Source organism: Oncorhynchus tshawytscha, linkage group LG16 (assembly GCF_018296145.1).
Source record: "Oncorhynchus tshawytscha isolate Ot180627B linkage group LG16, Otsh_v2.0, whole genome shotgun sequence".
Classification (NCBI taxonomy): Eukaryota; Metazoa; Chordata; class Actinopteri; order Salmoniformes; family Salmonidae; genus Oncorhynchus; species Oncorhynchus tshawytscha.
The window spans coordinates 21,292,740-21,316,062 of record NC_056444.1 but is presented as its reverse complement, the minus strand read 5'-3'; the positions used below and the strand labels follow the sequence as shown (position 1 = coordinate 21,316,062).

Sequence of the window (23,323 nt, the reverse complement as noted above, 5' to 3'; positions counted from 1 at the left end):
ATTTCCAAACAAACAAAATTAGGGAGAAGGAAGAATCTGTAGACATGCTGAGATAAAATAACATACTCTTCCAGAATTCAGACAGCATTCACAAGACCATAACATATGCAAATATGTCCCCTTTTGTGTTTTACACCTCTTGCAGAAGAATTTAATTTCTGGATGCATGATAATCAGTTTCACTGGCATATAGAATGTTCTATGGATGGTCTTAAACTGCAGTCATTTATGTCAGATCATTTTAACAAATCTGTACCCATTCATCATCATCAATAGCTCCTCGCAGGTCTTCCTCACGTTTTCGTTTCACATGTTTTATGTCATTGGGAAAAGCCTCTATCAACCCTTGATACAGTTTAGAAATCAACTTTAGATGTTTGTCAGACTGCCTTAAAGTAGTTTCAATCTTTGAAGCTTCTTCCTTATCCAGTGTTTGCTGCACAGAGAGAACAAAGTGTTGTTTGTATCTGCAAAAGTTCACCTCTGTGCCGTCACAGACCGGTCTTCCCTGGTTGCCTGACCCTGATGAGACCACTGTCATCATCTGACCCTGCTCAGATGAAGCATTACAAAGAATTACCTTGGTGTACATTTATAAATTATATTATCCAAGAATAGAATCAATGGTTCAATAATTGAAATTACCATTATTCCCAGATCCCAGACTGTAGCCTTCCCATCAACTCAAGATGGAACTTTGTATCATTGACTGATATTGTTAATATACTGCAAAATTCACCTGAGTGCCGTAGACTGGTCTTCCCTGGCTGTCTGACCCTGCAGGGAAATCTGTCTCCATCTGATCCTGCTAAGACATGATGAGCACAGTGTTGTGTACTGACTGTGCACCATGACAGTGAAGCCTGTAGAGCTGTTTATACAGAGTCAGTGTGAAAAAGTAGGGAATTAGCTAGGGAAACTGACAGATCAATAGGATTACATTGCTATACTGACTGATAAAATTCACATTGCGCAGAAAAAACATCAGTCTTCAATCATTTGGCCGCTGGTTCCATCATTTAATTCAGGTCTAGTGTAATTGAGGAAAAAATAATAGCTCAAGTTAGTGAGCTAGCTAGCTATTGCTATTGTTAGCCAACTTTTGGCTAGCTCTAGCTAATGGTGCATCATCAAATGTACTTCTGTTGAAACGGGACAAAACAAAGGATACAAAACATTTCCATACACAAAGCAGCTGTTAGATACTGCTACCTGACAGATAGCTAGCTAGAGTCCAGCTAGCTGAACTAGCTGTGGTAGCTACTAGCTAGCTAACTAGCTATCAGTCAACTAATGAGTTGCCATTTTCTGCTCTGCTTGCTTTTACAACTCTGAGAAAAAGCGCAACACACACATTTCAGAATGTGGGAGGGGGGCTCTGATATTGGTTGATGTTGTGGATAAATTTTGCTCTATTTCTGATGCCATTGATTTTGTGTAAGATCATACACGGTAAATGGCTGTTTGGTGTGCTATAGAGTACACTCCTTTCATTTAAAAATAACATTCATCATTGACTATTTTAACAAAGCAGATACTGTAGATGGAAACCAACATAGTGATCACAAAAATGGAGAGCCTCTGTCCCACAGTTGTTGAGCAATGTAATCAATTGATTTCTATAAACACAGGTACACCAAATACACCACTCTTTACTCAGCTGATACTCACTTAGAGCTGCATTCCCAACCTCTGTTTAACTCCATCTAAACAGGCTTGTACACCAACTGCCAACCAACTATGAACCTTAAACAGAACACTCATGACTGAACACTCCTTACACACACTTTGCATATTCTGACACCCAGAACAGGCAGAGAGACAGAATGATGAACAAGAGATAAGTGGGAGGGGAAGGGAGAGAGTGACAGGCCTATTATTACCCAGCATGCAATTATACATAGGTTGGGATATGTGTGTCCTTGTTAATTGTTGTTCTGTCTCCTGTCATTGCAGCTCCATGCGAGGCGGATGCCTTCTTCTGTCACAGTAACATGTGCATCAACAACACCCTGGTGTGTAACGGCATTCAGAACTGTGTCTACCCCTGGGATGAAAATCACTGTAAAGGTCAGAGGTCAAACCCAGGCTCGGTCCAGAATTATCCACTCTTGATTCCATGCATAACTACAAACTGCTGGCATACCAATCCTTTGGTCCTCATCATTCAACTGCATTCAGAATATACAGTTGAAGTCGCAAGTTTACATACACCTTAGTCAAATATATTTAAACTCAGTTTTTCACAATTTAATCCTTGTAAATATTCCCTGTCTTAGGTCAGTTAGGATCACCACTTTATTTTGTGGAATGTCAGAATAATAGTAGAGTGAAATGTAATGTGAAATGTCAGAATAATAGTAGAGAGAATGATTTATTTCAGCTTTTATTTATTTCATCACATTCCCAGTGGGGCAGAAATTTACATACAATCAATTAGTATTTGGTAGCATTGCTTTAAATTGTTTAACTTGGGTCAAACGTTTCGGGTAGCATTCAACAAGCTTCCCACAATAAGTTGGTGGAATTTTGGCCCTTTCCTTCAGACAGAGCTGGTGTAACTGAGTCAGGTTTGTAGGCCTCCTTGCTCGCACATGCTTTTTCACAAATTTTCTATAAAATTGAGGTCAGAGCTTTGTGATGGCCACCTTCAGGCATTTGGAAATTGCTCCCAAGGATGAACCAGACTTGTGGAGGTCTACAATTTGTTTCTGCGGTCTTGGCTGATTTCTTTTAATTTTCCATGATGTCAAGTAAAGAGGCACTGAGTTTGAAGGTAGGCCTTGAAATACATCCACAGGTACACCTCCAATTGACTCAAATGATGTCAATTAGCCTATCAGAAGCTTCTAAAGCCATGACATCATTTCCTGGAATTTTCCAAGCTGTTTAAAGGCACAGTCAACTTGGTGTATGTAAACTTCTGACCCATTGGAATTGTGATACAGTGAATTATAAGTGAAAAAAAATCTGTCTGTAAACTATTGTTGGAAAAATTACTTCTGTCGTGCACAAAGTAGATGTCCTAACCGACTTTCTAAAACTATAGTTTGTTAACAAGAGACTTGTGGAGCGTTTGAAAAATGAGTTTTAAACTTCCAACTTCAACTGTATGTATCGTTCAATCATCCTGTGTGTCTCTCTCCCACCTCTCTGGACTTCACTGTCTCCACCTCTCACAACTCTCTCCCTCTCCACATGATCACATGATCCATATTAAATCCCACGTCAATCCGGTCCAATCCACTGTGTATTGCCTCCCTGTATCCAAGGTATGTCCCTCTCAATACATGCATATCCCACAGAAGTTCCTTCAAACTCAACTAATATAATTCCGTCCCGCCTGATCCATACCAGAAGCCCAGGATTACCATGTATTTTCCATACACAAGCATTCAGCAGAATTCCCTTTGTATTCCTGTCGACCTCTCAATCCATACCTGATTCTGGTTCACACTTCCTCAATAATATATTCTGTTCTACTGATCCCATGTCATGATCCGCTGCCAATACCGCTCTATCCTCAATAATGACAAAGTCCTTAGATAATCCAATGCTTCTGATTGTATTTCCTGAACTGTCCCTCTCAGCTCTTTCCTGATCTTCAGTGCTTCTCTGTTTTCTCAGTGTTCTCTATACACTCTCTGTTTCTCCTATTAGATTCATACCACAAGAGGCTGGTGAGCGGGGGACGGCTCATAATAATGGCCAGAATGGAGTGAATGGAATGCTATCATGTGTTTGATATCATTCCATTCCCGCCATTACTATGAGCCCATCTTCCCCAGTTAAGGTGTAACCAGCCACCTGTGATCCATACAACCCCTTCCTCTTTATGTTCTTGGTCCTCAGGGTCAATCACAGACATTGTACTGGTAATACATTCATTCCTACTTTATTACCAGAATTATGTCCCTCTCAACCTTCTCCCCAACTCTCTCCTTATCTCTCATGCTTCCATCTGTTCTTGTAGCTGTCCAAATAGATCCATACTATGATCCTTAGCTCTACCTCCGTATCCTCCGAGCTGCTGGTCAATCAATACAGCCTGTGTTCCCACAGACTGACTGCTACTGGGAGGAGTCGAGTCTAGTGGTTCTAGTGGGTTGGTGCACATGCTATTTATACCATCATGACCCTGCTAATAAGGCTGTATGAAGGGTTCCTTTCAGCTCCTTTAGTTTAGCAGGCTACTCCATTGGGAGCCTTGCTGGTGACCCGAGTTCGAACCCAGGCAGCCGCCAAACCTGTCCTCTCGATGCACTTTTGTCCCTCTGTGTAACCCTGGGCAGAGCCCAATGACAAACAACAGCAATTTACAGCCATTGTTAAGCTTGTGTGGGCTTATTTCTCACCTTCTAAGCCTCCGTCGTCCTTACAAGTTCCTAGTCTTGAAAATCTGTATCTGTCAGCATCTTGTCCGGACATGTTTTTGTGCTGCTTAGCTAGTTTCCAGCTCTTCCCCCCTGTCACTGGTAATATATAGCTCTTGCCTGCATCTATACCTTCATACACACACACACAGACACACTCACAAACACACACTGTAAAAATGAAACACACACACTCACCACACAAAATGTATATCCATCACAGTGTATACATTAAATGTCAGCCCTCTCCCTATTGGCAGCTTCTATCCACATTGTTGGTGTTCTGTGCTCTTTGTAAGCTCTCTGGCGGAACGGCCTTAACTCCTTGACTGCTAACCTTTTCACCCAGCTGCTGTTCATCAATAACATCTTGATCTTTATCTTGTGGTTCATTTCCTCTGTGTGTTGGGAATCATCTTTGCATGTTAATTGTGATGCATCCATCTGCTGGGGTGTGATCTTTTACAAAGGTCTCGCTGTGTGTGTGTGTGTGTGTATGTATGTATGGGGGGGCATAAACAAACAAGAAACCGCTCACCAAAAGGCTGCGTTTCTGGTGGGCGTAGACTTTAAGACTTAAAACTGTCCTACCTCACTTCTACCAACACTTCTCCTGCACTAGGGGCGCCTAAACTATAGACCACTTTTATTCTACCCACATAAATGCATACAAGACCCTTCCCCGTCCTCCCTTCGGCAAATCTGACCATGACTCCATTCTCCTGCTTCCTGTTTACAAATTAAAGCTCAAACAGGAAGTACCAGTGATGCACTCAATACAGAAGTGGTCGTACGAAACAGACACGAGGTTACAAGACAGTTTTGTTAGTAGAGACTGGGAAATGTTCCGGGATTCATCCAATAACATTGATGTATTTACCACATCAATCATGGGCTTCATCAATAATCAATAAGTGCATAGACTTGTATATATAAACTGGAAGTAGAAGCCTAAGTATTGATGTCCATTAGTTTACTCCAATTAGGGGAGGGATGGTAGAGTTAGGGTAAAATAAGGAAAAATACATTTAAACATTTTAAAAAGATATATATACATTACATTGATGGAAGCCACAATCTATCTGCAATATTAAAGCTGATCTACCCCCTAAAAAAATGTATAATAATAATAATATGTGCATAGACGATGTCGTCCATACAGTGACGATAAGAATGTATACAAACAAACAAAAACATGGATTACGGGCAATATCCGCGCTGGGCTAAAGGCTAGAGCTACCACTTGCAAGGAACGGGACACGGACTTGGAAGCATACAAGAAAGCCCGCTACGAGCTCTGACGAGACATCAAACTTGCAAAAGGACAATATAGGAGGAAGGTGGAATCCTATTACACCGACTCCGACACTTGTCGTATGTGGCAGGCCTTGCAGACGATAACGGATTGCAAAGGGAAGCCCAGATGTGAGAAACGTCCAGACGTGACATTTCCCAACGATGCAGAACTCCCAAATGAGCTAAATACCTTTTATGCTCGCTTTGAGGAATATAACACTGTGCCTTGGGTGAAAGCAGCTATTTCACAAGGACGGAATACCAGGGTGCTTTCTCAAAGCATTCACAGACCAGCTGACAAGTGTCTTCAGGGACATTTTCAATCTCTCCTTGTCCCAGTCTGTAATCCCAACGTTTCAAGGTGACCACCATTGTCTGTTCCCAAGTGTTCCCAAGAGCTCCAAGGTAACCTGCCTAAATTACTATCACCCTGGAGCACTCGCATCTGTAATTCTGAAGTGCTTTGTCCATTAAAATAACATCAAATTGATCAGAAATACAGTGTAGACATTGTCAATGTTGTAAATGACTATTGTAGCTGGAAACGGCAGATTCTTTATGGAATATCCACATAGGTGTACAGAGGCCCATTATCAGCAACCATCACTCCTGTGTTCCAATGGAACGTTCTGTTAGCTAATCCAAGCTTATCATTTTAAAAGGCTAATTGATTATTAGAAACCCTTTTGCAATTATGTTAGCACGGCTGAAAACTGTAGTTCTGATTAAAAAAGCAATAAAACTGTCATTCTTTAGACTAGTTGAGTATCTGGAGCATCAGCATTTGTGGGTTCGATTACAAGTTCAAAATGGCCAGAAACAAAGAACTTTCTTCTGAAACTCGTCAGCCTATTCTTGTTCTGAGAAATGACGGCTATTCCATAAGAGAAATTTCCAAGAATCTCGTACAACTTTATGACCTACTCCCTTCACAGAACAGCGCAAACTGGCCCTAACCAGAATAGAAAGAGGAGTGGAAGGCCCCTGTGCACAACTGAGCAAGAGGACAAGTACATTAGAGTGTCTAGTTTGAGAAACAGACACCTCACAAGTCCTCAACTGGCAGCTTCATTAAATAGTACCCGCAAAACACCAGTCTCAACGTCAACAGTGAAGAGGCGACTCCGGGATGCTGGCCTTCTAGGCAGTGTTCCTCTGTCCAGTGTCTGTGTTCTTTTGCCCATCTTAATCTTTTCTTTTTATTGGCCAGTCTGAGATATGGCTTTTTCTTTGCAACTAGAAGGCCAGCGTCCCGGAGTCGCCTCTTCATTGTTGATGTTAAGACGGGTGTTTTGCGGGTACTATTTAATGAAGCTGCCAGCTGATATGGATTTCACATGACTGGGAGACAGATATGCATCGGTTAGTTACAGATACCTTTTTTTTAAAATGGGCCTCACAATGGGCCTCAGGATCTCGTTACGGTATTTTTGTGCATTCAAATGGCCAATTGATAAAATACAATTGTGTTCTTTGACCGTAGCTTATGCCTGCCCATACCATAACGTCACCGCCAGCATGGGGCACTCTGTTCACAACGTTGACATCAGCAAACCGCTTGCCCCACACAACGCCATATACATGGTCTGCGGTTGTGAGGCCGGTTGGACGTACTGCCAAATTCTCTAAAACAACGTTGGGAAGCAGCTTATGGTAGAGAAATTAACATTCAGTTCTCTGGCAACAGCTCTGGTGGAGATTCCTGCAATCAGCATGCTAATTGCACGCTCCCTCAAAACTTGAGACATCTTTACCAATGTGTTGTGTGGCAAAACTGCACATTTTAGAGTGGCCTTTTATTTTACCCAGCACAAGGTGCACCTGAACAATGATCATGATATACCACAACTGTCAGGAGGAAGGATTATCGTGGCAAAGGAGAAATGCTCACTAACAGGGATGTAAATACATTTGTGCACAACATTTTAGAGAAATAAGCTTTTTGTGTGTATAGAACATTTCTGGGATCTTTTATTTCAGCTCATGAAACATAGGATCAACACTTTACATTTTGCTTTTATATTTTTGTTCAGTGCACAATTTTAAATATACACTACCGGTCAAAAGTTTTTGAACACCTACTCATTCAAGGGTTTTTCTTTATTTTTACTATTTTCTACATTGTAGAATAATAGTGAAGACATCAAAACTATTAAATAACACATATGGAATCATATAGTAACCAAAAAAGTGTTAAACAAATCAAAATATATTTTATATTTGAGATTCTTCACCCTTTGCCTTGATGACAGCTTTGCACGCTCTTGGCATTCTCTCAACCAGCTTCATGAGATAGTCACCTGGAATGCATTTCAATTAACAGGAGTGCCTTGTTGAAAGTTAATTTATGGAATTCATTTCCTTCTTAATGCGTTTGAGCCAACCCGTTGTGTTGTGACAAGGTAGGGGTGGTATACAGAAGATAGCCCTATTTGGTAAAATACCAAGTCCATGTCATTTCTCTTTGCTCAAATAAGCAAAGAGAAATGACAGTCCATCATGACTTTAAGACATGAAGGTCAGTCAATATTGAAAATAACTTTGAAAGTGCAGTTGCAAAAACCGTCAAGCGCTATGATGAAACTGACACTCATGAGGACCGCCACAGAAAAGGAAGACCAAAAGTTACCTCTGAGGATAGGTTCATTAGAGTTACCAGCCTCAGAAATTTCAGCCCAAATAAATGCTTCACAGAGTTCAAGTAACAGACACATCTCAACATCAACTGTTCACAGGAGCCTGTGTGAATCAGGCCTTCATGGTCGAATTGCTGCAAAGAAACCACTACTAAAGGACACCAGTAAGAAGAAGAGACTTGCTTGGGCCAAGAAACACGAGCAATGGACATTAGACCGGTGGAAATGTGTCCTTTGGTCTGGAGTCCAAATTGGAGAGACACGGTGTGGGTGAACGGATGATCTCCGCATGTGTGTGTATTTCTCACCGTAAAGCATGGAGGAGGAGGTGTTATGGTGTGGGGGTGCTTTGCTGGTGACACTGTCTGTGATTTATTTAGAATTCAAGGCACACTTAACCAGCATGGCTACCACAGCATTCTGCAGCGATACGCCATGATTCCATGTATGTTATTTCATAGTTGTGATGTCTTCACTATTATTCTACAATGTAGAAAATAGTAAAAAATATAGAAAAACCCTTCAATGAGTAGGTGTTCTAAAACTTTTGACCGATAGTGTACATATATTTATTTAAACTTTTTCTCCCCAATTTTGTTCGCTTAACCCGGAACCCAGCCGCACCAATGTGTCGGAGGAAGCACAGTACAATTGGTGAGCTTACAATCGTCAGCTTGCAGGTGCCCGGCCTGCCACAAGGAGTCACAAGAGTGCTATGGGACAAGGACATCCCAACCGGCCATGCCCTCCCTTAACCCGGATGACGCTGGGCCAATTGTGTGCTGGCTGTGAAACAGCCTGTGATTGAACCCTGGCATGTGGGGACTCCTCAAGCACTGCGATGCAGTGCCTTAGACCGCTGCGCCGCTCATTGATTTAAAATATTACATTACATTACATTTCATAACACTTTTCACAACAGATTAAGTGTGTTCCCTCAGTCCACTACTCTACTACCACATATCTACAATACAAAATCCATGTGTACGTGTGTGTAGAGTGTGTGTGTTTTATAATGTGTATGTGTAAGAGAGAGTTGATAGATTGCGATGCATATTATTAATGTTAGCTGTCCGTGTACATTTAAGGGACAGCCGTGCTGCCCTGTTCTGAGCCAATTGTAATTTTCCTAAGTCCCTCTCTGTGGCACTGACCACATGACTGGACAGTAGTCCCAGTGTGACAAAACTAGGGCCTTGTTGATAGTGTTGTTAACTTGTTAGAGATAGACCCCTTTTTTCCCAATTTTCGCCTAAATGACATACCCAAATCTAACTGCCTGTAGCTCAGGCCCTGAAGCAAGGATATGCATATTCTTGATACGATTTGAAAGGAAACACTTTGAAGTTTGTGGAAATGTGAATTGAATGTAGGAGAATATAACACAATAGATCTGGTAGAAGAAAATACAAAGAAAAGAACTACCACCATCTTTGAAGGGCAAGAGAAAAGTCCCAGTTCTAGCCATCACTCTGGTTGTAATTCCGATAGTGTCAACAAGATGGCAGCAGTGTATGTGCAAAGTTTCAGATGGATAACTTGAAGAATGAGTGAACTACAAGACTTTTAGTGTGAAGTCCCCAAATACATTTAGGCAAATTGTGAAGGAGACATTCGCATTCATATTACATTTTTCTGCAAGAATATCATCAAATCTGTATACTTGGACTTTGATTTCGCTTTCCAAGTATTAGTAGCCATATTATAAGTTCAACATTTGCAAAACAACCCGTTTTCATAACTTCATAACTCTGAATATTAACATTTCTGTCCAATATGAAAAGGCATGCTGTCGTACAAGGTTAGTAGCTACATTTTACGACATATACATTGCTCATTGGCTATCTAGCTAGCTTTGTTTGACCCCGGTGCTTATTTGACAAGATAGTCGTTCAAGTGATGACCGCCCGTGTCATCAACGTGCCATTAAGGCGTCGCTCTCTGACCAAATATGGTGTCCTATAGGATATACTACATCCCTAATGATATAGTGAAGTCTTCTTACGTTCCAGGATCTCTGAGGAATACATACGAACGTGATTTGACTCGTTGAAACAACGTTTAGGGTGAGAAATACAAAATTGATCGTGCATGTTATATGGACCTTTTTGGGATATGAAAAAGGATGTTATCTAACAAAACGACACTTCATGTTATCTCTGGTACCCTTTGAATGATAAATCAGAGCAAGATTTCAGAATGTAAGTACACATTTCACCTTCAGAGGGGAAATGATCAAACCTATCACGGTGAAAAAAGTGTTGTTGTTAGGAGCTCTCTTCAAACAATAGCATGGCATTTTTTCGCAGTAATAGCTACTGTAAATTGGACACTGTAGTTAAATTAACAAGAATTGAAGCTTTCAGACGACATTTATCTGTACCGACATTTGTTGTTTCTCTAAAATATACGATCTTGACATAAGGCGCTGCATGATTTACAACTGTCCCTTTGACGGTACCCTGATTTAAATAATTTCCACACACAGTCTGTGCCTGTATTTAGTTCTCATGCTAGTGAGGGCCGAGAATCCACTCTCACATAGGTACATGGTTGCAAAGGACAACAGTGTCTTAACAGCGCGATTTGCCAAGACAGGATACTCTGAGTGCAGCCCAATCCAGAAATCTGGCAGTGGCTTATGATTCAATTAAATTCCCACAGAACCCCTTGTTGCAATTTCGATGAGACTCTCTTGTTCAGATATCGTTAAGTGAACTGGAGGCAGGGCATGAAAGGGATAACGAATCCAGTTGTTTGTGTCATTCATTTAGGGAAAGTAATTGCGTACCCAGCTCACTCAGGTGCTTCGCTATATCACATTTGACATTGTCTGTAAGCTTAAGTTCACACACAAAATCATACAATGATGGAAAGACCTGTGTTGTCCTTGTTAATGCAAACAGAGAAGAGCTCCAACTTTTTAATCATAGCCTCAATTTTGTCCCGCACATTGATTGTAGTTGTGAAGAGTACTGTAATCCTAGATTCAGATCATTCAGGTGAGAAAAAAACATCACCCAGATAGGCCAGTCGTGTGAGAAACTCGTCCACATGCAAGCGGTCAGACAAGTGAAAATGATGGTCAGTAATCAAAACTTTAAGCTCGTCTCTCAAAGTCAATACTTTTGCCACTTGATAACCAGTGCCCTTCTGTGTGTTGTAAAAGCGTGACATGGTCGCTGCCCATATCATTGCATAGTGCAGAAAATACACGAGAGTTCAGGGGCCTTGCTTTAACAAAGTTAACCATTTTCACTGTAGTGTCCAAAACGTCTTTCAAGCTGTCAGGCATTCCCTTGACAGCAAGAGCCTCTCGGTGGATGCTGCAGTGTGTGGATGCTGCAGTGTACCCAAGTGGCGTCGGGAGCAACTGCTCGCATGCGCGTTAACACTCCGCTATGTCTCCTTGTCATGGCTTTTGCGCCATCAGTACAGATACCAACATGAGCAGCAGCTACGTTTGGCTACATACGGACCGTTAAGTGGAATTCCCGCAAGAAAGTAATGGTTAATGTGATTAGATGTTAATTATTTGACTAGGCTACCTGTATTTGACATTGTGTTGTTATTTCGCTGAACACTAGATGGTTTAATTTTATTTTTGGCAGTGAAAAGAGGCTATTCGGGAGAGAAACAAACCTCACCCAAATGTATTAGCCCCGTGGGAAAGTATAAATGGACTGTTTGAAATTGTGAAGAAGAAAAAAAGTACAAAAATGTAAATTTAAAAAAAAATAGATATATTTTATGTGAATCACATTTTTATTTGGCGTACCCCGACAGCATTGTGCGTACCCCTGTTTGGGAACACCTGCTGTAGAGCATCTTTTGTTTCCAGAAGATGACAAAGTTATCTATAACAATTATTCCAACAGAGCTACAGTAATCTTTTCGCCAGTTGTGTAATCACATATGCTCAAACATACATTACACACACTCAAACACACTTTTACACTCATCATTTCCTGTTGCTACTCTGTTCTTTATTTTACTCTTATTATTATCTATCCTGATGCCTAGTCACTTTACCCTTTATCCTTCATGTACAGATCTACCTCGTACGACTACTTCTGATATAAACCTCCATTCTCGTGTATTTTATTTTTTTCCTTTTGTGTTGCTATTTGGATTATTATTTTTAAATTCTGCCTCATTGGGAAGGGCTCGTAAGCAAGCATTTCACGGTAAAGTCTACATCATGTGACAAATAAGATTTAATTGAATTTGATTGTAAGTGTGTGGGTGTAAGTTGGCCATTTCTTAAAGGGGCAGCCCCGAAAAGTGGAAAAACTATAGAACTGCAATGTGTTTCACCACTTGGCTGCATTTACAAAGATGGAAGCAGAAAACAACACACTCTCTAAAAGAGAAACATTCAAATGTCTCCTGATCACCACTATTTGCTCCTCTCTCACTGTCTCTCTCCCTCCCACCTATCTCTCTATTTCTCTCCTTCTCTCTCACCCCATCTGTCTCCCTCCTCCAACAGAGAAGAGGAAAGCCAATATCCTGGACAACCTGAACAACACCAACGGCACCATTATCGGCGTCACCTGTTGTATCGTCCTCATCCTCCTCATTGTGTCCGTCATCGTTCAGATCAAACAGCCCAGGAAGAAGTACATCCTCCGGCGCGAGGACTTTGACCCCACCATGTTCCAGGAGGTCTTCGAGCCGCCGCACTACGAGCTCTGCACGCTACGGAGCGCCACGCACGCCACTGCAGCCTCCGCAGACCTAGTCGACCTGGCGGAGGACTTCGAGAACTACCACGCTCTCCGCCGCTCATCCTCACGCTGCGTCCATGACCACCACTGTGGCTTCGCCTCCAACCCGGGCTCCGCCCACCTGTCCCAGCTGTCACTCAGTGGGCGGGGTAGCCGCGGCAACCTGAGCACGCGCGAGGCCCTCCTCACGGACCTTCCACCACAGCCGGTACGGCCGCTGCTGCCCAGCGTTGCCACAGGGAACCGGCGCAGCATACTGGTGATGAAGCACAGCTACTCACAGGAAGCGGCCGACAACGGGTGCGACCTCGATGACGACCTGGAAGAGGTTCCCACGACGAGCCACCGACTGTCGCGTCACGAGAAGGCAGTCCAGCGGTCAGTATCTATAGATTTCCAATGATCCATGGTCAATCAATCCATGTCAATGAAGACATCCTAATAGAAGATGTCATGGGGGAGGGTGACATTGATTTTCTTCCTTTTTAAACATTTTTTAATCCCCCTCTACTTTTGTTCTTTCTCTCATTCTTCTTATTTTTTTTTTAGGTTGTAGCTTCCTTTTTTGCTTTGATCTTCTTACTTCTTGTCAACTCTGCTATCATTCATAAAGAGTTATGCTGTGGTAGTGAGACCTGCCCCCTCACTTTCTCTCTCACCCACTATCTTCCTCCCCTCCCTGTCTATTTATCACTCTCTATCTCACTCTTTCACACACATTCACTCTCTTTCTTTGTCTCTGTCTCTATATTGCTTTCTTTATCTATCTATGTAGCTCCAACCCATGCTCAGTACCAAGAAACATTGCCAGTGTCCTTGTTAGGTTTTCAGATATCCATCTTGAATTAAAATACTGATTTATGATGTGCAAATAGAGTGCACGACATTTGCAATGGATCAGACAAATACACACCTCTTTTCTATAGAGGACATGTAGATCAATTCAGTCTGTAGTCGTATCAATCTGTTGTGACTCTCAACAGAAGGGCTTGTATTGGTGCCTGCCACTGTTAAAGAGATTATTGATTGATCAATTTTGAATGCAAAAAAAAATATTTTGTAGACTCAAAAGATATAAACACAAATAACTTTGTTAATAGTAAAAGTTAAATGTGTTCTTTTTTTATGTGGTAAAGTTCAAACCTTTGGCACAAATCTGTTTTCTTCAATTATATTTGAATGTACAGATATCTGCACCTTGATGACTTGATAAATGAAATGTTTACACTTCTTGGACTTCCAAAATAACTTCCGAGATAAAGTACCTTTGCTATGCATGCACTATGTGTGCTCTACTGTATTCAACCTGTATACCTGAAAAAGTCTTGTTTTAACTATAATGTCCAGCACAGCAATTTCTATGCATGCAAGACTTCCAGAGTTCAAAACTCTGTTGAAATGTTCTGCTTTTATGTAGCCAATATATGCATTTACAGTACATATGATAATCTCTATGCAAAAAAGAGTTTGATATTAAACGACAGAGCGGTGACATTTCAGGTTCTGCCTCATTGGCTCTTTGAGCAAACACGAATCAGAATACAACACGACTAGGGTGTAAGGCAATCTCAAGGTAAGCCCCCCTTATACAACAATAAACATATTTTATGTTTCTGTGTAGGTCATCGTTTGACCATATAAGTCAATATCTCAGTAATGGTAGTTTTACGTAGTTTTGATGTTGACTTTTTTGTGAAGTTATTCTGGATTTAGTTTGTTTTGTTTGTTAGATTTTTTGATATGGTTCATTGTTGTCATCAAGATGGTTCCTCTGCTTGCGGTCATCTTGGTTTATGGTGAGTTTTTGTGTGAAATTTGGCTTCTATTTTTTTGCGTGGTTGATTTGAAGCTCATGTATGTGTCCTCTTCTTACCGAGGTCATATCATGAGCAACATTTTATTATTTATTAGCATGGACTTTTCCAGTCATCTTCTGTTGAACCTGTGGAAAATAAGGATGATTCTCACCTTTAACCTGTATTCCTTTTAGCCTCATAGCACAAACAGATCATAGCTGTATTATTTAACATACAGATATTTAATTAGCACACGTTTAATTAAGCACATTAATAGTACTACATACACCAATACTAAAGTCACAGTCCTAATTCTAAACAAGTTAGTCACCTGGAATGTTTTCAGACATTACTAAGGTTTACTGAAGTCACACTTACACGGTATTCTCCTGTTGTCTTGACTTGTTGAATGAATGAAATACTGAACATGGCTTTACGAGCCTACTAGTCCATGAGCCAGACCCCCAAATATGATCTGTACAGCTCACTTGGGATGATGTGTCTCATAGTGATTTTGTTGAAGTTTTCTGTCCCTAGTGTCGGAAAATGTGTGATAGAAGTGCATTAAATCCTGAATCATGTTCAACTTTGTTTGAAAAGTGGTTCTGAAAGGTCATGAAGTTACCTTTTAAATTATATAAAATATACTGTAACCAACTTCGAATGCACCAGCTACAACTACTGTTAAGGAAATCGCAAATATTGTGCCATTGACATTATAATGTTTGAAGCTTAACCATATAATTCCATGTAATGGGGCAGTTATGTTTTTGGACTATAACATTATGGAAGAGGCTTGTAGATACAGGGCCATCACAGAATCCATCTATTAAGCCCAGAAGCCTTTTACCAATATGGCCACCAAACAACACAATTGCGTTTATTTAATCATTTTGCATCACCATACCTGTATGAAATATAATTGTAGTAGACCCCAAAATATCTTAAAATGTTCATAGTGATGTAGAATACACAACAAAATTTGCCAGGTGTGCCAGATATAGTACCCTCGGAGAGCATTCAGACCCCTTGACTTTTTCCACATTTTGTTAAGTTACAGCCTTATTCTAAAATGTATTAAACAGAAAAAATCCTCAGCAATCTACACAAAATACCCCATAATGACAAAGTGAAAACTACTTTTTATAAATGTTTGCAAAGGTATAAAAAAATACAAAACAGAAATACCTTATTTAAATAAGTATTCAGATCATTTGCTATGAGACTTGAAATTGAGATCAGGTGCATCTTGTTTCCATTGATCATCCTGGAGATGTTTTTTTACAACTTGATTGGAGTCCACCTGTGGTAAATTCTATTGATCGGACAGGATTTGGAGAAGCACACACCTGTCTATATAAGATCCCACAGTTGGCAGTGCATGTCAGAGCAAAAACCAAGCCATGAGGTCAAAGGATTGTGTCGAGGCACATATCCGGGGTTCTGGGGGAAAATGGCTGCATCATTGTAGGTCCCTAAGAACACAGTGGCCTCCATCATTCTTAATTGCAATATGTTTAAACCACCAAGACTCTTCCTAGAGCTGGCCGCCTGGGCCAAACTAGCAATTGTGGGAGAAAGGCCTTGGTCAGGGAAGTGACCAAGAACCTGATGGTCACTCTGACAGAGCACTAGAGTTCCTGGAAATGGGAGAACCTTCTAGCACCACCATCTCTGCAGCACTCCACCAATCAGGCCTTCATGGTAGAGTGGCCAGACGGAAGCCACTCCTCAGTAAAAGGCACATGACAGCCTGCTTGGAGTTTGCCAAAAAGACTCTTAGACCGTGATGAACAATATTGTCTGGACTGATGAAACCAAGATTTAAATTTTTGGCCTGAATGCCAAGTGTAACATCTGGAGTAAACCTTGCGCCATCCCTACAGTGAAGCATGGTGGTGGCAGCATCATGCTGTGGATATGTTTTTCAGCGGCAGGGACTGGGAGACTAGTCAGGATCGAGGCAAAGATAAACAGAGCAAAGTACAGAGAGATCCTTGAGGAAAACCTGCTCCAGAGGACTCAGGACCTCAGACTGGGGGTGAAGGTTCACTTTCCAACAGGACAACGACCCTAAGCACACAGCCAAGACCATGCAGGAGTGGCTTCGGGACAAGTCTTTGAATGTCCTTGAGTGACCCAGCCAGAGCCCGGACTTGAACCCAATCGAACATCTCTGGAGAGACCTGAAAATAGCTGTGCAGCAACGCTCCCTATCCAACCTGACAGGGCTTGAGAGGATCTGCAGAGAAGAATGGGAGAAACTCCCCAAATAAAGGTGTGCAAAGCTTGTAGCGTCATACCCAAGAAGACTCAAGGCTGTAATCGCTGCCAAAGGTGCTTCAACAAAGTACTGAGTAAAGGGTCTGAATACTTACGTAACTGTGATTTTCAGTTTTTTATCTGTAATAAATTAGCAAAAATGTCTAAAAACCTATTTTTGCCTTGTCATAATGGGATATTTTTTAGATTGATGAGGGAAAACAACTATTTGATCAATTTTACAGTAAGTACGTAACAAAATGTGAAAAAAGTGAAGCAGTCTGAATATTATCCGTAGGCACTGTATATAAAGATGTTAAATTATTCACAGAATTGTGATAAGAATGTGCACAAAAAAAGCTTTACGAATCGCTGATTTCTGCGGATGTTATGACGAATAATTGCAATATTTAATCTTCAAACATGTCAAATGGATGTGTACATGTGATGTCATTGATGTGAGCAGATTAAAATGATATACAATGTTATCATATGAATTGTTTTCATAAAACAGAGGACGAGAAATGTACTGCATACATTACAATGTCAAATTCCATAGAAATGTCAATCTGTTTTCACCTGATGTTGAGAGCAGCAAACCATTACACGTAGTTAGTCTAAATGAACATGCATTCTTCCTCTGGGGCTGTAGCAGATTGGTCTTTTACTAGAATACTACAAGTAATATAATTGACCTCAACAGGCCCAACATTGGATTTTACTACATTGTAATGGAATGTATGGGGCAGGTTTATAGTCCTCATAATGAAAACAACTACTAGGATAACATTGTATATCATTTTAATAAGCTCACATCCATGATTATTCACATGTACATTATTTCTATGTTTAAGGATCAAAATTTACAATTGTTGATGCTATTGTGTTCATAGGTCAGTGATTCTTTCTGACAGCTTTTTAGGCACATTCTTACCACAATTCTGTGAATAATCATTCCTTATCTGGCCCACCTTGCTCATTTGGTTGTGTATTCTAAAACACTATGAACATTTTAAAATATTTTAGGGCATATTACAATTATACTGAACATAAATATGAACGCAAAATGTAAAGTGTTGATCCCATGTGTCATTAGCTGAAATAAAAGATCCCAGAAATGTTCTATACACACAAAAAGCTTATTTCTCTCAAATGTTGTGCACAAATTTGTTTGCATCTCTGTTAGTGAGCATTTCTCCTTTGCCAAGATAATCCATTCAGCTGACAAGTGTGGCATATCAAGAAGCTGATTAAACAGCATGATCATTACACCGGTGCACCTTGTGCTCAGGACAATAAAAGCCCACACTAAAATGTGCAGTTTTGACACTCAACAGAATTCCACAGATGTCTCAAGTTTTGAGGGAGTGTATTATTGGCATGCTGACTGCAGGAATGTCCACCAGAGCTGTTGCCAGAGAATTGATGTTTATTTCTCTACCATAAGCCACCTCCAACTTTGTTTTAGAGAATTTGGTAGTACGTCCAACCGGCCTCACAAATGCAAACCACGTGTCACCATGCCAGCCGAGGACCTCCACATCCGACTTCTTCACCTGCAGGATTGTCTGAGACCAGCCACTCGCATGGCTGATGAAACGGAGGAGTATTTCTGTCTGTAATGAAGCACATTTTTGGGGGAAACTATTTCTGATAAGTTGGGCCTGGCTCCCCAGTGGGTGGGCCTATGCCCTCCTAGACCCACCCATGACTGCGCCCCTGCCCAGTCATGTGAAATCCATAGATTAGGGCCTAATTAATTTATTTCAATTGACTGATTTCATTATATGAACTGTAACTCAGTAAATTAATTGAAATTGTTGCATGTTGTGTTTATATTTTTGCTCAGTATATATTTCATACAGGTATGGTCATGCAAAATTTTCCAGTAAGACCCCATTGTTTTGATTGTCGGCCATATTGGACAAAGGCTTCTGTGGGGTTAATGAGTGAATTCTGTGATGGCCCTGTACTGTCTACAAATCTTTTTAAAAACCTGCTCTAGCTGGTTGTGTGCAATTTGATTCCTCTATCACCAAAGTTAGAATCCGAGAACATAGCTTCCCCATTACATAGAATTCTAAGCTTGCAACATTCTAATGTCGATGGCACAATATTGGCGATTTTGTTTAACAATAGTTGTAACTGGTGCTTTCGAAGTTTGAATGGTAATTTTATGACCTTTCAGAACATCTTGTCAAACAAAGTATCAAATATATCACGTTTCCTCTTTAAAGCAATTCATACAGGTAATTCTAATATGTACCCTAGAGGTCGAAGTTCTGTTGACCGAAACATTCAGAAAATATGTCTGATGAATAGCTGTGAATCTAAGCAATCCAATGATATATGACTGAAGAGTATAAGTGAGCAATAACTGGTTGTATACTGACATTCTTTGGGGTAAAATCCCTATGGGAAAAATGAATGGGACGGAGGGATGAAATAAAGAGTTTTATCACAGAGGAAGCTACCATTGATGCACTGCTATCACACATTTTCCAACTCTAGGGACATTGACTTTCAAAAAAATCGCTATGAGACCCCCCTGACTCATGGACTGTACTGTTGTCTTCAATTATAAGTTGCATTAATGTAAAATCATTTTATTTTATGTCTTTGTTGGGTAACCCTGAATTTGGATGTTTCATCATAATGCCAACATAAGGTTGTCTAGATTATCATTGCACTTAATGAATGTCACCTTTAAGCCATGACTCCCTCATGTTAGTATTATGCTGGGACATTGAAATAAACTGTTACCCTAAATTGTGTCATTCAGTGTAAGAAATGCTTAGTCCGGTGAGTGTGTATGTGTGTTTGTGTGTTTGTGTGTTTGTTTACGCTCTACGTTATGTTGCATTGTTTCCATCATATAGACTTCTTGAGAATAGTGCAATCCTGGATCAGTACGAACGGGCTTCAATGAAATATGAAAATACGGACCGGAGATTCACATCAGCATAATGGCGATGGTGATGGTGATGAAGGACTTATGGAAATAGAGAATATGAAATATGTAACAAACTGGAAGAAAGTAGCTACAGTGATAAAAACAATTGCCTGTGTATAGACTGGCTTAAAATAATTGAAACTTGAATTTAAGTAGGCTTCTAATCGGACCCACTATTGTCACTTCAGATTTTGTAATCTTATTGACTGGACATTAACAAGGTACGTTATTATCAAACAAAACATTGGATGAATATCTACATTGTGAGATGCAAGTTTGTTGCTCAAAATCATCAATGGACTATTGTGATTAGAAAACCTTCCTCAGTTCAATGTTTAGAGCATGTGATTTTGTAGGATTTTTGCAGCATATTATAAATGGTATTTTGGGGTATCAATGCTTGCAATTTTTCAGTTTGAGGAAAGATGTAACATTTATCAGTAATAATTAGGCAATAAAGCCTACTCAGTAACTAACCTCAGTGTAATTACCCCTCTCAGAATAATAAAAAAAAAACTTTATATGATAATTGAAAATGCTATGGTATGACTTGTGCATGCTTTTTATATCCATTAAAACATGAACAAACTAACATCTAGATTGAAAGTCATCCACTAATGCACTACATGCATCTCAGTTATAAATAAGTTCACTATAACATAAACAAAGGAAATCTATCCATAAAAGTATGATGAGTGGTATTAATTGATTGCATGCTAATTCAACTAAATTGAAAGTCAAATGTCAATACAAAACTAATCTTTAACATTTTCATTTTCAAATGTTGATTCCTCTCACAAATTTAAAAAAAAATTCAATTTGTAGTTGTTTATTATTTGACATAAACAATGTAAATTCAGTTGATTTGTCACACCCTCTCTTTTCGTAGCCTGTAATCTTTGTACTCAGACTTTTCTACTGGGGGTATTTGAAAAGAGAAGACTTTTTAAAGACATAAATAATACTGTTCAGGACTGATTTTATGAATGCTTTGTAAGAAAATAAACAATAAAGCTTAATAATTTTTATTTTAAGGTTTTATCTAATTATTTTGTTATGTGTTTCACCAGTCCTTATTGTTCAAATGAAATTAAATGAAATTAATTTGGTTGCAAGTAAATAAATATGAATGCAAACATACACACATGCACGCACACAACACACACATGCACACACACACACACACACACACACACTCTCACAAACGCACCCCATTAAGGTACACCGTTTAGCCACACTAGGACTATACTAAATCAAAACATTTTGATCTCCACTCAAATGTAATGTAATTCCAGTCCATTTTCACTTGAACATTATCAGGGAGGTGTTACAGTGTCGACAATAGGATTTATGTTATTGCCTGCATGGTTTGTCTACACTACATCATTGCAACTATGCTGACGCCTTCAATATCCCAACAATAAATCAATCTTTAGTTTAATTTGATATGCTTGCTCAGTTTTCTCGTTTGCTGTTGTTTATGTTAATGTTGTTGTTGTTGTTTTTTGTAATGCACTGCGTAAGTTTATGTGTTCAGTTAATGTTATTTGTTCACTTCATTTTGACACAGCTAGTGATACCGTTATTGTATAACTGTAATGTGAACTTAAGTGACCATGTGAATCAATACTGATGCTGTGTAAACACACAGAGAGAGAGACGGCAACAATACAGTAATGTCTTAACACATGCACAATATGAGGAACATACTTCAAATAGGCTTACTGTATGTTGTAACGTGTTAATGCTTTAGGGTCACATTTGATTTACGCAGTAATCTGTTCTAATGAAACTTCAGGATGGAGAGACATAGAGGTAAAGTGATATATCAAACTGTAATAAACTGTTGTTGTAGTTATTGTGGCCTAGAGTACACTAAAAGTAATGGTGTTTCCATTTCTCTACAGATACTTCAGACCGATTCATCAGTCTTCTGCATCTTGCCAAGTTTGACATGGAACTAACATTAATCTCCCTCATGCATCCTCTGGGAACTGTTGCACTTGCGTTGAGCGGCAAGACCAATTTAGAATGTTGTGATAAGGAAAAACAGAAGCTTTTTTTGTGTATGCGTTGGGTTTTTTGTTTGTTTGGATGACAGGTGAGATGCCCTGTTTGTGTTTCTCAAATGTCTGAGATTGTAAAGCCAACGGACACATATCCTGATACTCAGATACTGGACCGAAACTTTAAAAGAAAAATAAATACCTTTAATGTACATTGTTCATGGACTAAAAACTGAACCTGTTCTTTGAAACTTGATTAATGATTTTTTTATTTATCAAACATGTAAGGATGTCATTTTGGTGCTGAAATACCATCTGGAAATCCACAGTATGTATCGCTGTTATGTTTCCCTCCCTCCATTATGGCTCGAGTTCTTTCCCCGAATGGAGTGTCACACCCAGGAGAATGTTGTGATGTCATGAAGGGCATTAACCTTAGTGTTAATCCACTAGACATGAAATATCTCTTTGGTGATTTCTGTGGACTGAAATGGGACATTGGGATGTAATATGTAGTTTCTATGACAAGTCACAGACCTCTTCAGAGAGTAGCCTAATGAAATTGTTTTTCCAGAGATCCCAATTTTGAGAATTTCCAGTCAGATTTCCAACTAGGATCTCAAACATTGGGAATGGTTGTACTAGTGGCTTGTCCATACACACTAGGCTACAGTAAAAAAAAAAGTGTGCTCAATTACTCATCATGAATTAGGCTACTACCTAATTCCTTGATTGCCCCATAGCCTTTCCTTTGCAATATTTTATTTCCTGTCATTCAAAATACACCACGTGACCAAAAGTATGTGGACACCTGCTCATCGAACATCTCACTCCAAAATCATGGGCATTAATATGGAGCTGGTCACGCCTTTGTTGCTATAACAGCCTCCACTCTTCTGGGAAGGCTTTCCACTAGATGTTGGAACATTGCTGCGGGGACTTGCCACAAGAGCATTAGTGAAGTCCAATTCATCACAAAGGTGTTCGATGGGGTTGAAGTCAAAGCTCTGTGCTGGCCAGGGAAGTTCTTCCACACCGTTCTCGACAAACGATTTCTGTATGGACTCACTTTGTGCACGGGGGCATTGTCATGCTGAAACAGGAAAGGTCCTTCCCCAAACTGTTGCCACAAAGTTGGAAGCACAGAATCGTCTAGAATTTAATTGTACGCGGTAGCGTTAAGATTTCCCTTCACTGGAGCTAAGGGGCCTGGCCCGAACCATGAAAAACAGCCTCAGACCATTAATCCTCCTCCACCCAACTTTACAGTT

General features: G+C 40.0%; 1 protein-coding gene across 4 annotated transcripts in view; it reads left to right on the top strand.

The window, feature by feature from the left end:
• neto1l (neuropilin (NRP) and tolloid (TLL)-like 1, like) overlaps positions 1 to 22,266 on the top strand; it is a 192,730-nt gene extending 170,464 nt beyond the window's left edge. The window contains exons 8-11 of one of the 4 annotated variants that reach the window (XM_042298972.1): positions 1,957 to 2,070; positions 12,798 to 13,413; positions 14,536 to 14,608; positions 21,954 to 22,266. In XM_042298972.1, coding sequence (XP_042154906.1) covers positions 1,957 to 2,070; positions 12,798 to 13,413; positions 14,536 to 14,596 — 791 coding nt within the window. In that variant the 3' untranslated portion in view covers positions 14,597 to 14,608; positions 21,954 to 22,266. Of the gene's footprint in view, positions 1 to 1,956; positions 2,071 to 12,797; positions 13,414 to 14,535; positions 14,609 to 19,972 lie in introns of all 4 variants that reach the window. The other 3 variants (XM_042298971.1, XM_042298973.1, XM_042298970.1) reach the window with 3 other exon arrangements.
• The last annotated feature ends 1,057 nt before the right edge of the window (positions 22,267 to 23,323 follow it).